This window comes from Bicyclus anynana, chromosome 25 (assembly GCF_947172395.1).
Source record: "Bicyclus anynana chromosome 25, ilBicAnyn1.1, whole genome shotgun sequence".
NCBI classification, from domain to species: Eukaryota; Metazoa; Arthropoda; class Insecta; order Lepidoptera; family Nymphalidae; genus Bicyclus; species Bicyclus anynana.
Window position 1 is genome coordinate 4,313,012 of NC_069107.1, and position 15,617 is coordinate 4,328,628.

Here is a 15,617-nt window from a genome sequence, read left to right on the forward strand (position 1 = left end):
TATTTGTTGTCTTTTGTGTATTGTGTGTGTGTGTCCAAATAAAATAATTTTCTTTCTTTCTTTCTTTCTTTCTTTCTTTCTTTCTTTCTGAAATGCACGCAACTGTAAAGTTGGAGGTGCATTCCCCGGACCGGATTCGAACCCACACCCTCCGGAAACGGAGGCAGAGGTTATATCCACTGGGCTATCACGGCTCCTAACCTAACAATACAATAGATATTATAGCCTAGGCTTTGATAAACTCAGTAAGAAATAAAACTATACTGTATTCCCATTCACAATATTATTGTAAACATATTGAAATTATGTTTAAATTGATACCGTGTCTAAAGTATTTTACAAGGCAACAAGTTATGACACAGAAACTTAATCGACCGTCACTAATAAGGGTATGAGTTTACAACTCGACGTGTAGAATTTTAATGTTATTGTGATTTATTTTTTGCTAAAGCATTCATCATTGACAACCAATGTTCGGCTCACTGTTGAGCACAACTGTCCTCTTAGAACGAAAAGGGTTAGCCACTGGGCTATCACGGCTCAAGCATTAGCTTTAGCGTTTTCTAAGTTCTGTGGTTTTAACAAACAACTCTATTTCGAGTATAACAAATTCTCGAGCATCTGAGAGTGATAGTGAGAGTGATTGGAGAGTGTAACGGAACCTTCACTCCCCACCACTGAACCCCTCTCCCAGCGCGCAATGCGAGCAGCAGCGTATCGCGCAGTCGCTTCGCAGTTTGGATCGTGCCGCGATGCAAGAACCAGCTCATGACTAAGGGCCCGGTATGGGTTCGAAACTAGTCGGGCATACTCCGACCTAATATCACGTGAGTTTTAGCCGTGTTTCATAATCCATTAATATCTCATAGCTCCATTATTTGTAGTATAACGAATATGGAACTTATACCTACCACGCTGCTTTAATGCGGGTTGGCGGGCGAAGGGTGACATAACTATTTATCTAACAAGTTCTCCCACGTACTGGGATGAAACACCACTAAGTAACCCATTCTGGGAAAATATCTTGGAACAAAAAAAAGCTTTACATAGGCAGACTTTACACTTCAACGTGAAGCATTTTAATATTAACTAGCAGACGACGCCCGGTTTCACCAGCGTGGATCCCGTTCCCGCAAGAATACGGGAATAAAGTGTACCTTCCCAGCAGTGAAAGACTTTTTCAAATCGGACCAATAAGTTCTGAGATTAGCGCTTTCAAGCAAACAAACAAACTCTTTAGCTATATAATATTAGTATAGATAGATAACAAATAATCTGTACTTTGTGTAAAATGAATACCTCACAGTTAAACTCATATTAATCAAACTTCAGTAATGAATGTACAGGAAGAGGACAATGATACGGATGACTCAGATATCTCAGATGAGTAATATAATACTTGTGATACTTGTGTCATTAAGCTTATGGCACACTTTTTTTTTCGTGTTGAGTAAGTGCCGATGGCTCCATGTGGGACCACTACGGAGACACGGGGGGGTTTGGGCGAGCGCAGAAGCATCGCCTGATGAGACCCGAAGGCTGAAATAAAGATAGAGGACGGAACGACTCTCTGAGGGCGTCTCCTATGAGACTCGGACCGCGGCTTAGGGGGCCATTCGGGAGGGGGTAATTTCCAAAATATTATGTAAGTTCATAAATATAACTTTAAATATTAAGAACTTTTGTCCCACTTTCATTACCCCTTTCTATTAATAGTTTCGCGACATTAAGTAACTTATGCTTTGCCCCAAGATCCAATTTATTTCAATATTAAATTCATTAAAACCTATTCAACGAGTTAGCCGTGAAAATGAATCAAACAGACCTACTTTCGGATTTATAGTAAGATTTTCTTGATCTGGTAAGCGATTATGCAATCTAAGATGGAAACGGGCTAACTTGTTAAAAGGAGGAATGAAAATCCACACCCCTTTCGGTTTCTACGCTACTTAGTACTGGAACGCTAAATTGCTTGGTGGTACGTCTTTGCCGGTAGGGTTATAACTAGCCACGGCCGAAGCCTTAAAACCCGCCAGGAGATCGAACCCAGGACTTCCGTCTTGTAAACCCACTACATATACCACTCCGCCACGGAGGCTGTTAAATATGGATTTACGTACCTTCCCCACACAATCCTAAATATTCTAGGAACTCATATTCAATGAGCAAACAGCAAACATCCAATCGAAAAAAAAAATAAGCTGGCAACTTACTAGTATTGTAAAAAATCCTAATCATAGACATTTATTAGCCGTATCTAACCGAACTAGGCCTTATCTATTAACTAATTAGGTTACCGCCTTATAAGAGTTCAATAACTTCTGGTGGAAAATAATTTAAGTGTGCCTCTGTGAAAACTAAACTTCCATTAAAATGTAAAACTTCTAAGTGGTTGATTTTCAAAATTGCTTCAACATCAGGACACAAATAGGGCACATGGCTCGATCAGCCGATGGACGTTGGGTTCCCAAGGAGTTTTTTTAGCCTTTGACTACAATCACCTGATGGTAAGTGATGATGCAATCTTAGAAGGAAGCGGGTTAACTTGTTAGAAGGAGGATGAAAATCCACACCCCTTACGGTTTCTACACGACATCGCACCGGAACGATCGGAACGACCGGATCTCTTGGCGGTACGTATTTGCCGGTATGGTGGTAGGTGGACCATATAAGAAAACCTCAATTAGCTCAGCCGGGGATGGAACCCAGGACCGCTGTCTTGTAAATTTACCGCGCATACCACTGCGCCACGGAGGCCGTCAAAAATGACGATGAGATTACATTGGACATTTTACAACCTATCAACGGTAATTTCACCATACCGCTCAAGGGTATGGTGAAATTACAGGCTTAACACCTATTCCTTCTATCCCTTCACCTCAATTCATTGACATAGGGCAGTACTTTGTAGGAAATGCCCTTTGCATGTCCTGCAAAGTATTGCTCTATTTGACAAATTTCTTATTACCATCACGTCGGATCTGCTATAGGTAAGTTGAGGTATTAAAAAAAACTATCTTTTACATCATCATTATCAACCCATATTCGGCTCACTGCTGGGCTCGAGTCTCCTCTCATAATGAGAGGGGTTAGGCCAATAGTCCACCACGCTGGTCCAATGCTGATTGGCAGACTTCACACACGCGGATAATTAAGAAAATTCTCTGGTATGCAGGTTTCCTCACGATGTTTTCCTTCACCGTTTGAGTCACGTGATATTTAATTTCTGAAAATGCACACAACTGAAAAGTTGGAGGTGCATGCCACGGACCGGATTCAAACTCACACCCTCCGGAATCGGAGGCAGAGGTCATATCCACTGGGCTATCACGGCTCTCTACACGGCTCTCACGGATCTTTTACATACGAGGGTTAAAAATAATAGTAACTGGTAATTGTACTTAGTTAATTATGCTAAAACTAAATTATAGTTATTACATAACCGCATTACACAGTGCGTCACTTGCATAGTGCCTTCATTATTAGTTACACTGTCAACATAATTGCGTTTTTCCTGCAAACAAGTTCCGGAGCAAACACGATTACAATTATTTAAGGTCGCTGCATACAGAACGGGGTAAGTAGTGTTATATGTATAACCGTCGCCATTCAGTCCGTACGCCCGTGACGTATACGATTATTTATGTATTTGCAGCCACTTAACACGTTCGCTGCGGTACGAGGTCAATTGACCTCGTAAGCCTATCGTCTTCAAGAGTTACGAGGTCGATGGACCTCGTACCGCACCACATAAAGTTTTAGTAAGAGAGGAAAGTACAGAAATATCAGTTTTCACCAGGCGAGTTCCAGTTCTCGTGAATATAATATAAATATAACCTATGTTTCAGTGAAGATTGGTGAACCTCTAAATTGGTCAAGTAATTTTTCAATAAATCGTAACCACTAAACAAACAAAAAATCTAATCTTACGTCTTTGTAATATAAGTTAAGATGAAATGATATTTCTAAAACTTGTTCTGATTTAAAACACATAAAATACCTACATCATCATCATCATTATCATATCAGCCGATGGACGTCCACTGCAGGACATAGGCCTTTTGTAGGGACTTCCAAACATCACGATACTGAGCCGCCTGCATCCAGCGAATCCCTGCGACTCGCTTGATCTTGTCAGTCCACCTGGTGGAGATCGACCAACACTGCGCTTTCTAGTGCGGGGTCGCTTTCCAGCACTTTGGGACCCCAACGTCAATCGGCTCTTCGAACTATGTGCCCCGCCCATTGCCACTTCAGCTTCGCAACTCGTTGAGTTATGTCCATGTATGATTCGATCACGCAGGGATACTCCTAACATAAAATACCTACGTAACTACTTATATAGCAAGCTTTAGCACACATATCAATCAATTCCGAAAGGGTTTGCTATCGTCTCAACTCGAGCCGTCCAGTAAGTATTCTTTGTATCATAAGTCGTAACGTAATCTCTTCCCTTACTGTCCTAAAACTGCGGTCAGCTAACCGTAATCGCGGCATCGCAGAGCCATAACCCTCCCTGACGGCGAGGCGATAGTTACAATTATCTTCTGAGTTGATATGTGTGCTGTGACCTTTAGACGGTTGTAATTTAGATTTATCTCTCCAACGAATGTAGAACATGCCCGTACAAAGCTATTTTGGATCCATTATAAAACATTATTGCGTTAGTTATAATAATAGCTCATTGTATTCGGCTTAATAATATAATAATTGGTGAAATTTCGTTGTCCACACCATTGTAGCTAAAGTTATTCTATTTCAGGAAGACTGTTTGGTTTTTGATGTAGTAGTGACAGCACAGACGTGTACTGTAGCAGGAAGTGGCGTCCACATGGTTTTTAACTAGGGTAAACATTATACATGCAAATTAAAAAATTTCATTTATGTCAATTCGGCTCAGTCAGGTAATGATATTAAATAATGGTGATAATTTAAGACAAAAACTTAAAAATATAGTTACGAGGGTACATAATTAGTTCTTAGGGTAAGCTTTGCATTTTTATATCTATGGCGTGCACTGGTACCGTGCTACGTACATATTTTGGTGTAAGTGGTTATAAAGTCCAAGGCTAAATTAAGTTCTACTTCTTAAGAACCAAAGCCGGTTATAGAAAATCGATACTGTATCTATTTCAAGTCTATACAATAGGACTTTCAGGCTTGATATCAATAACAGCCTTATTTATGTACTACCAATTTTATGCTTGGGCTTTCACTGCGTAATCGAATCAGAAATGAGAAAATCCGCAGAAGAACCAAAGTCACTGACATAGCTCAGCGAGTCGCGAAGCTGAAGTGGCAATGGGCAGGCCACATAGTTCGAAAAGCCGATGGATGTTGGAGTCCCAAGGTGCTGGAATGGCGACCCCGCATCGGAAAGCGCAGTGTTGGTCGACAGTTGCAGGGAGGCGCTGGATGCTCGCGGCTCGAGACCGTTTTGTTGCAAGAGGCCTATGTCCAGCAGTGAATGTCCATCAGCTATTAATGATGATGATGATGATGATGATGATGATGATGATGATGATGATGATGATGATGATGATGGTGATGATGATGATGATGATGATGATGATGATGATGATGATGATGATGATGATGATGATGATGATGATGATGATGATGATGATGATGATGATGATGATGATGATGATGATGATGATGATGATGATGATGATGATGATGATGATGATGATGATGATGATGATGATGATGATGATGATGATGATGATGATGATGATGATGATGATGATGATGATGATGATGATGATGATGATGATGATGAATTCCGCAAAAAGTGATACGAATTTAGCTCCACACACATATTGTACTAACAGGTACCCTACAACCTACTTCCGGTCTCAGAGACCGCTACGAAATTTAATTGTGTGAAGTAACACTAATCACTTAATTATTTTCGTTCTAATCGAATGCATTTTGTAATGTCAGTTGATCAATAAACTGGAGATCGATAATATGTATTTTTACCTCTCTCAGACACGCGCACAGTAAAATATACTTTTTCTACACATCGTACAATAGAGCGCATGAGCGTCTGAGACACCGCACACAGGTCGCTTACTGACAGAAATAAAGGGTATTTAGTTAAGGGTTAAATAGGTCGGTATGAAATTAAATAGTGTTACGAGTATCTCAGCAGGGAGAAAGTGAGTGTTAATATACATTCTGAAATGATCCTTTAAATCTACACCAAAGGTCACAAGTCCTGTGACCTGTTTGAGATGTTTCCTCTACCACAAAATGATTGTACAGTCACTGTCGCTTTTACCCGTCACATATAGTCATTAAATTTTTGTAACAACAAATATTGGAGCATTTTCAACTTCCATTTTAATTTGTGCACCAATATTGGAATTTATACTTTCTTTAATATAAATAATGAAGATTTACATATAATTGAACCAATGCTAACCTTACTCAAAAACCATATTAACGCCTGTGGGGCCTATCAATGGCATAAGCAGTGGCGTGCATAAGGTTTTTAACTAGGGTATGCACTTGTAACTGTTTCAAAATGCCTCATATAAATATAAGAGCATAAAACATACATTTTATCAAGTGTTGATCTTCCAAAGGTTAAAATATTTTAATTGGCATGTGATCGTCTATTGATTAGAACCCATTAATCAACGTTATGTCCATAATAACACAAATACTTTTAAAGTCTCAGAGGTAACAGTTCTCGTATCACGGATTCCCTAAATTATAATTGATACACGAACTCTTCGTGGTTTATCAATACACGAACTCTTCGTGGTATATTGATACACGAACTATTCGTGGTTTATCAAAACACGAACTCTTCGTGGGTTTCCAAAACACGAACTCTGAGTACGTTGATAAGGTCGTTTAAATAGTTACGCCTTCGTGAATCATATAAGACCACATTGACAGCGAGTGGCAACACAACATTCAGGTTTACCCTGAACGTCAGTATTACTTCTCATTGCTGGTTCTGTAGTTCTAACAAACTCACAGAAGGTAATAGTGCTTTGGGTGAGCGAGTGAGACTGGGTGAGCGAGTGAGGTGTGGCATCTTTTTTATAAAAGATGGTCATTGGCTCCAACTCCCGCACAACGACGGTGGTCCTCTCCCTGAATTTGGTGAGATTAGGTTTATTTAAGAACCAGGACCCCCCCCCCCCTTTTCGTGAGGGTTATCGTTTTTGGTACATAAGTGTGTATGGGTGAGTTCCACATAGTGGATTGATAACTGATTGTCAGACGACTAGTAGAGCAAAGCACACTGTAAACACCGTATAAATACAGGCCTAGCTTCCACTATCATCTTTATATCAAGCAGAACAAGGCATCACTGTATAACTAGTGTAACAGGCCTAGCCTCTAGCTGGCAGTCTTAACTTTCAGAGTATCCATTACTCTCAAGAGAGTGTAATGCGTTCGAAAGAAATCTAAAAGACTCCACACCATAGGCCGCTCGGCCCTGTGTATAATTAATAAGCCATCAGAAGGTCATTAGTATGTAAAGTTTCACATATATGCTCTTAATCTCATGTGCTGAGCTTATTTTGATAAAAATCTTTTTTTTTTTTTTCATAAGTATGCATAATTTGTATTATACCTATATAGTATGTAAGTATGTAAGACTTAGAGTCGTCACACACTGTAAGTAAAAATTGGAAAGTTGGACAAGGCAACTATGTATTGTGGTCCAACATAGGTTTGTATTGAATCCTTAAGCAAAGCATTTTTGCATCTATGTACGACTTCTGCCCACTGGGCAGAAGTCCAAATATGGGGGAGTTTCAAAACAGAGACCATCAAGTTTTCAGTTCACTTGCCAAGAGACATAAACCATCAGGTTCAGACTGGTAACTTATTTAATATCTTAATCCACTGTTACATTTAGGAGTATGTATAATGTAAATGGATGTAACAGTGTACTTATGTACATAGTTTGTTGGGTATTGAGTCTATTTTTAGCAGTTTGTATAATATATATTGGATTACTGTTGAAATGTAACATGGATAAGATGTACTTAATTGTTAAATACATTTCACTGGGAACTAAGAGTATATGTATGTATGCTCCAGCCATTTTGGAGATTGAATTGAATTAAGAAAACAGACATGAAAATCAAGTGTTTAAAATACCAATTTTAATGAAATTGGTTTTTATTATGCATTTCGTATAAAGTTGTTATTCCTAAAACTTTCTTATAGTTATTTGTATAGTAAAAAATTGTTAAAAGTCAAACTTATTCCCTCTCCTATAATGAGGCCTCCCTGCTTGTTTAGTGAACCATTTGGACCTTAATAGCTCAACGGTAAGAGCAGTCAGAGTCTTCACTGAGGGGTGATGGTTCGATCCCTGCTCTGTTGGTCTATTGTCGTATCCATTCCTAATACAGTCTTTTCCGACAAGTTGGATGGGAATTAGAATATTGGTCATATTAAAAGAAATTAACTGACTGATAATGATGATTTCAGTGTTTCGTCGTCGTCGTCATCAACCCATATTCGGCTCACTGCTGAGCTCGAGTCTCCTCTCAGAATGAGAGGGATAAGGCCAATAGTCCACCACGCTGGCCCAATGCGGATTGGCAGACTTCACACACGCAGAGAATTAAGATAATTCTCTGGTATGCAGGTTTCCTCACGATGTTTTCCTTCACCGATTGAGACACGTGATATTTAATTTCTTAAAATGCACACAACTGAAAAGTTGGAGGTGCATGCCCCGGACCGGATTCGAACCCACACCCTCCGGAATCGGAGGCAGAAGTTATATCCATTGGGCTATCACAGCTCTTAGTGTTTAACAGTAGTCAATATACTGGCTATACAAACTATTATACTATATGCGCTGTAGCATGATGCGGGTGACAGTTGCCTTTTGATTACATAATATGTACTATTATCGTGAATCGCAGCAAACTTTCAAGTGTAAAACGAACTGTCACCTGCACCATGCTACAGCGCACAAACTATAACTTAATCACAGGAATGCCAGTATGATTCACTCCTGCAGAGTAGTATAAGACGGGCTGACTTCAAAAAAAGATAATGTCTATCTTATCATTTCCCAATACAAATACTATTTCAGTTATTTTAGTGAAATGTCTTATCTATATTATAATGCAACAACATTTATCAATAATTGTGACACAAGTCACTAATTCTTAGTATATCTGCCACCAGCTAGCTGTCCTCTGGTTTTACAAAGCACCTTAGATGTAAGTTACAAATGAAATTGGCATTTTATCATTTGGCTAAGCAGGGAGAACAACACAAGCAGAGAACGGAGAGTGTTGATTGATCATCAAGGAATTCCTTAACGCTTCTTCTTCTTCTTCTTGATGTCGCGGCTCTGCAGGTCTTCTTGAGGTCCTGTATCACGTTGACCGTTACCGACCTATTGTGATCGCCACTGACTAGATATCCTAATACTGGTTGCTGCCAGATACAGCAGCAGTTTCCTTAACCCTACATCCTGTAGTCACAAATTCATGACTCTGCTCGGAGTTTTTCTCTATACCACGCGATCGACCCGGCACCCGCACGGTGAATCCATGGAATGCTAAGATGCTAAGATATTCGTCTCTCGTCTCATGAGAATAATATAACAAAAAAAAAAAACAAGGTGTAATGCAGGATTTTTATAATATATTAATCATTGTTCTCCTATTATAACAATCTACTATTGGGACTGACGTTCTTCCTTATTGGAGAAGGAAAATGGTGCTTATATATTGCTATAGAACCAACAGCTTAACTGTAATAACTTGTGCACATGTGTTATCTAAAGCCGTCCAGGTTAACCACTGCACTGACAAAGCAATTTTTTATATATTCATCATCATTATTATTAACAACCCTGTTCACTGTTGAGCACGAGTCTCCTCTCAGCATGAAAGGGGTTAGGCTTATAGTCCACCACGATGGCCCAAAGCGGATTGGCAGACTTCATACACAGAGAATTAAGGAAATTCTCAGGTTTCTCCTCATGATGTTTTTCCTTCACCGATTGAAAAATGTGATATTTAATTTATTAAAATGCACATAACAGAAAAGTCACATTGAACCCTCCCTCTACACCCTCCCAATCAAAGGCCGAGGACATATCATGAGTATTTTAAATGATAAAAAAAGCTTGGTGTTAAACTGTATTATACGACTGTGTGCTTAGTTTCAAATAAGTTTGTAAAATTGTGGTAAATAAAAAAAAATAAACCTTGGCTGAGTTTGAAACTCTCGTAAGTTTAATTTTAAGATTTCGAATGATTATTATCACCATTATCTTAAGTCTAATTAAAAATAGTCATTAAAAAGACCTGACATTTCGAAAGAGCTTGTAAACTAATCCTATTTGAAATAAATGAATTTTGACTTTAGACTTTTGAATATCACTGCAGATATCACGGATCTTTTGATTTTGATTTTATACTTATATTAGAGAGATAAAAATATGTTCAATAGTTTAGCTTAGTTTACAAATACATCTAAAATAACATTTTACAAGACAACAGATGTATTAACTTGGATACAACTGCAATAGAATGAGGATGTTTATAATCACTCAACAATGGTTTAATACACTATATAAAACTTGTTGTGCTTACATAACCTTAAGATTACCCTTTAGATGACTAACAACATTATAATTTCAGTTTTTATGTACTCTCCACCACTACTGACTCAGCCATGGATTGTAAACAAAGAGAAGTTAATATACTATATGATCTGGTGCATTATACTCAACATATATTCTCGACTCTTTACCTACTGGCCACAGTCCAAATATTGTATTATACATGTGTGCCTATAAGTTATATGGTGACAAAATATTACATACCATACAGTGCCTTAATACATGGACTTTTTAATATTCTTCCGTTATTCTACACTTAAGACGTCTTTAATCAATATAACTTGAAAAAGTCGAAGTGATTCATTGGAAATCGAAAATCATTATACACTACCGCCTCCCCATTTAGGATTGTAAAAAAGTTGAGCGTTTAGTTTTTAAAGTAAATTACAGTCAAATAAACACGGATGCCGGAAATGTAAAGATTCGATTCAGCGATCCCAACAAAGTAGTTCTAAAAATGACAAAAAGAAATCACTGTAAAGGAGTAATTAAAAGTAAACTTACATGGCTTTATCACCAAAATTTAATCTTCCAACTTCTTAATACACTGATTTGTTACACAATAGTCTCTGTACATGTTTTTTCGCGAAAATAAATTAAATAGTTACGATTGTAAAATGACAGAAAACAACGGAATGAAAAAAAAAAAGACGTCTACATTGGATGGATGATGCACTATTCTTTGCCGAAGTTTAACCACTACCCGATAGATGGCGATACCTTTCATACTCACCATAGACAATATTGTTTTGATGTGAGACCCAAATAAATTAAAGTTTTATTAAATTAATAAATAAAGTTCTTTGTAAACTAATATTAAAATCCTTTTGTATTTGAGTTTTCCATTATAAATTTTGTGCATAATTTATTTGAAAAAATTCATAATTACAATATTATTTGAAAAAAAAAATCAATTACAAATAAAATCAGCAAAATAACGAAACTTAAATATTATCACTGTAAGCTTACACAGTATGACGATATATTTACAATGAGTACCCTTGTAAATTGAATTCGAAGCACTGAAGTAATATATTTTAAGCATCTTTTAAAATTATGTTGTGCCTAAAACTATGTTGTGCCTAAAAAGTTGGACATAAAATTTGGTATGTTGTATGTTGGACACTTCTAGAATAAATTAAGTGTTATGTGGTTAATGTGAATTTACAATTCCGTACGTTATTATGTCAATAAAAACAAAAAACCTAGATAGCAACTTATTTGCAAAAACCAAAATAAAAATACATTGTTTAGAATTGTGGAAATGTACCATCAGCCAGATCAGACTACAAATATGAAAGTGTCCTATCTGCTGATTCTGGCTAAAAACCGATATCTAGACTAACACAAGAACACATTTTTACATTAGTGAATTATTATACACATTAGTTGTGTTCCTTATAATAACGTCTTAAAAAAGTAATATTATAATACCAAAAACCCAAGTACATAGTTAAGCGTAATGAACTGAAAAGAGAAAAACAAGTATCACAATGTTTAGATAAAATAAAACTAAATACGTTACGGTGAAGCATGCGGTGATAAACAATACATACATACTTGTAACAGATTACCTTCCTTCTGACGCAGAAAATTATCGTTCAGTGGTGGAATACGATACAAAGGAGAAGTTAAAATAAATTGAAAAGCATATTTTTATGCAGTTTAATTATAATTAACATTATCATTAAAGAATTTGAAGTCATTGATGTTTTTTGTGGAAATAATGAAAAATCAGGTATTAATATAATAACAGGCAACACTGCATTTAATTTTTGGGTCTTTCTAAATGACCGACACTACACAGGGCGCCCTCTGGGTATAGACTTGGAAACAACTGATTCGTATATGCTTCTCTTTCGCACTCGTGCGCTCTTGCCAGCCGAACGGTTCAATGACTTTGGCGACCAGTTTCTATTTTCTCTTTGGTTCTGTCGTCGGGTCGACCCGCAAGGAAGGGGTCTTTGTTTGCGTTTCACGTTCGCGTCGCACGGTATCATCTGTGACGGTTCCCATCGTATCGTGTCCGAGACGGAATGTGTCCGCATAAGTGGAAGCGTGGTCGTAGTTCGTGTTGGTCCACGTGAGATGCGGTGCAGCGCCCCGCGGTGTGTGCCAGCGCCGGTGTGTGTGCAGTGAGGTGTCAGGTGAGGGTGAAGTGCAGTGCAGGGTGTAACGGAGCGTGGGTCGGCCCGGCCACGGCGAGCGACGCGCGCGGCGCCGGCCGCCCGGCCATGACCGGCGACATGCCCCTGGGGAGCGCGCACGCGTTCGGGCGCGCGCTGCTGCGGGACGGCGCGCTGCCGCCGCTGGAGCCCGGCGCGCCCGCGCCGCCCGCGTCCACCGCGCCCGACAAGCGCCCGCCCGCCGCCGCCGCCAGCCCCGAGCAGGTCATGAAGCTGTACATGAACAAGCTCACGCCGTACGAGCACCGCGAGATATTCGACTACCCGCAGGTGTACTTCATCGGCGCGAACGCGAAGAAGCGGCCGGGGCTGGTGGGCTTCCCCAACAACTGCGAGTACGACAACGAACAGGGCTCGTACATCCACATCCCGCACGACCACATCGCGTACCGGTACGAGGTGCTCAAGGTGATCGGCAAAGGCAGCTTCGGGCAGGTGGTGAAGGCGTACGACCACAAGAAGCGCGAGAACGTGGCTCTGAAAATGGTGCGCAACGAGAAACGCTTCCATAGACAAGCGCAAGAGGAGATCCGCATCCTGGAGCACCTGCGCGAGCAAGACAAGGACAACACGATGAACGTCATCCACATGTTCGACTCGTTCACGTTTCGCAGCCACACGTGCATTACGTTCGAACTGCTGTCGATCAACCTGTACGAGCTGATAAAGAAGAACAAGTTCCAGGGCTTCTCCCTGCAGCTGGTGCGGAAGTTCTCGCACAGCCTGCTGCAGTGTCTGCACGCGCTCAGCAAGAGCCGCATCATCCACTGCGACATGAAGCCGGAGAACGTGTTGTTGAAGCAGCAAGGACGCTCCGGTATCAAGGTTGGTACACTCATAATTTTGTATAGTCCAAGCCCACTTCCATCTTAGACTGCATCGTCACTTAACACATAAGAGCACAGTCAAGAGCTAACTAAAAAAAAAACAACCTGATTCAAGGCATTTTGTAGTAGGACTAGTTCCTTTTCACACACAGTACACCCAAAACACCTGATTCAGGGTAGCATTTTGTATAACGTGTTCCTGCGAAACGTTACTCTGTATAATAGCGATGGTTTTTCACGAAGTAACAGCTTGCTTCGTCAATAAAAAAATCGTGTATTTCATGCTTAAAGTTAGAACACAGAATGGTAACCCAATAAAAAAAACACCTGTATACTGGTAAATGGGCGGACAGAGTAGGTACAGAATGTTTGCTTTCAGTTACAATAAAACCTAATATGTTTCACGCTCAAAAGGGCTAGAACACAGAGCGGTAGACCCAATTAATAAAAAAAAACTGTATACCCCTACAGCATGTTTGCGCTCAGTTTAGGTTACCGAATCCGTCAATAAAAATACATCTGTATTTCTCGTACTCGAAAGGGCTAGAACTGCTAGAACACAAGAGTCATATACTCACCCAATAATTAAAAAAAAACCTAGGTATATACTCGCAAGTGGGCGTTCAGACAGAGAGTACAGAATGTTTGCATTCAGTTATTAGGTTACCGAATCGCCGAAACACCTGTTTCGTTTACAAGATCGGCGGCGAGGGGCAAAATCGATAGAGTCGCTTGTTGTGAACAGCTGCCTGCGTGCGTTCAGATCAGCTGGCCACACCCGTGACTGACTCTGACTCTGTAGAGCAAGCTTCACTTGTCTTACTTGCTCAGATAAACAAACTCTCTTTTATTGTAACAAACAGAATAATAATAATATATACAAGAATAGTTACAATGAAATAATAACTTGTAGTAGAAAGAGTGCAAAGGCGGCCTTATCGCTAACTTTATCAATATATTTTTTTTTAATTTTAACAATCCATTAATATAAGTATGTTCTGTTACCTTACTTGCTCAGTTACACTCTTAATTCATTATTTATACTTACACTTTATTTTGAAATTTTAAACAATGCATATACTTAAGTAACTTAGACAAAAACAATTACGTACATAATTGTATTAAAAAATAATAAAAATGTAAAGTAATTTCATTGAAAATGATCCATTTTGAAAAAGTAGCTGTATGTAGGTAGAATGCAAAAAAAACATACATACAGCCGAACGTAGAACCTCCTCCTTTTTGCAAATCGGTTAAAAAATTCTTTAGTCAAGTTGGTAGGTTTTTGACGCGTTTTGCTTCTATACATATACGAGTATAATATAGTATATTGTTTTATGTAGCTATTTTATTCCTATTTATATTTATTTACTTTTTGGAACTTGTTTATTTTACCTACAGACAATCTAAATGCGTCTTTGAGATTCTGATCTTGTCTCAGGGTGATGGAACCTTGCAGTTGGAAATATTAATAATGTGAATGAACTGAGTGAGATGTTAATGACGCTATAGAAATAATAATAATAATTAATTGGTTATTAGGTAGATATGTAATTAATAGGTAATAAAATTACTGCCTCGATGATGGTCCAGTAAAAGCCCATTTATTTTTTATTTATTTATTACTCTGTATTTGTATACCACAATTAGAATATAAGCGAAACAAACATAACAAGAAGTAGAATACAAAAGGCCTATGTCGCTTCTTCGGATCACGAGTTCCTGGGTCGGGCTATAAAATAGATTTTCTACCCTTTGAAAAATTCTCAGCCTAGCCTTAGTAACATCTGTTATCTATCTATGGTATCTAGTTATTAAAAAAAAAAAAACAAATTGCATACCGTCCATATGAATTTAGTGAGCAGCTATTAATTAACTGAATAACAATTAAGGTAAAATTAATTAAATAACAAAGGGAAACTTTCATTTTATTTGATAAACATATAGTTTAGATGTACAGACGCTATGTTTTTA

General features: G+C 38.7%; 2 protein-coding genes across 10 annotated transcripts in view; one reads left to right on the forward strand and one right to left on the reverse strand.

Moving 5' to 3' along the window:
- The window catches only part of LOC112050394 (transmembrane and coiled-coil domains protein 2), a 56,960-nt gene extending 45,640 nt beyond the window's left edge, over positions 1-11,320 (reverse strand). For 3 of the 5 annotated variants that reach the window (XM_052889365.1, XM_024088654.2, XM_024088653.2), the window contains exon 1: positions 11,135-11,320. The gene's annotated coding sequence lies outside the window, so the exon portion shown is untranslated. The remainder of the gene's footprint in view (positions 1-11,134) is intronic. The other 2 variants (XM_024088656.2, XM_024088655.2) reach the window with 1 other exon arrangement.
- Positions 11,321-12,311: 991 nt separating this feature from the next.
- LOC112050393 (dual specificity tyrosine-phosphorylation-regulated kinase 2-like) overlaps positions 12,312-15,617 on the forward strand; it is a 161,508-nt gene continuing 158,202 nt past the window's right edge. For 2 of the 5 annotated variants that reach the window (XM_052889372.1, XM_052889373.1), the window contains exon 1: positions 12,314-13,641. In XM_052889372.1, coding sequence (XP_052745332.1) covers positions 12,865-13,641 — 777 coding nt within the window. In that variant the 5' untranslated portion in view covers positions 12,314-12,864. Of the gene's footprint in view, positions 13,642-15,617 lie in introns of all 5 variants that reach the window. The other 3 variants (XM_052889369.1, XM_052889371.1, XM_024088649.2) reach the window with 3 other exon arrangements.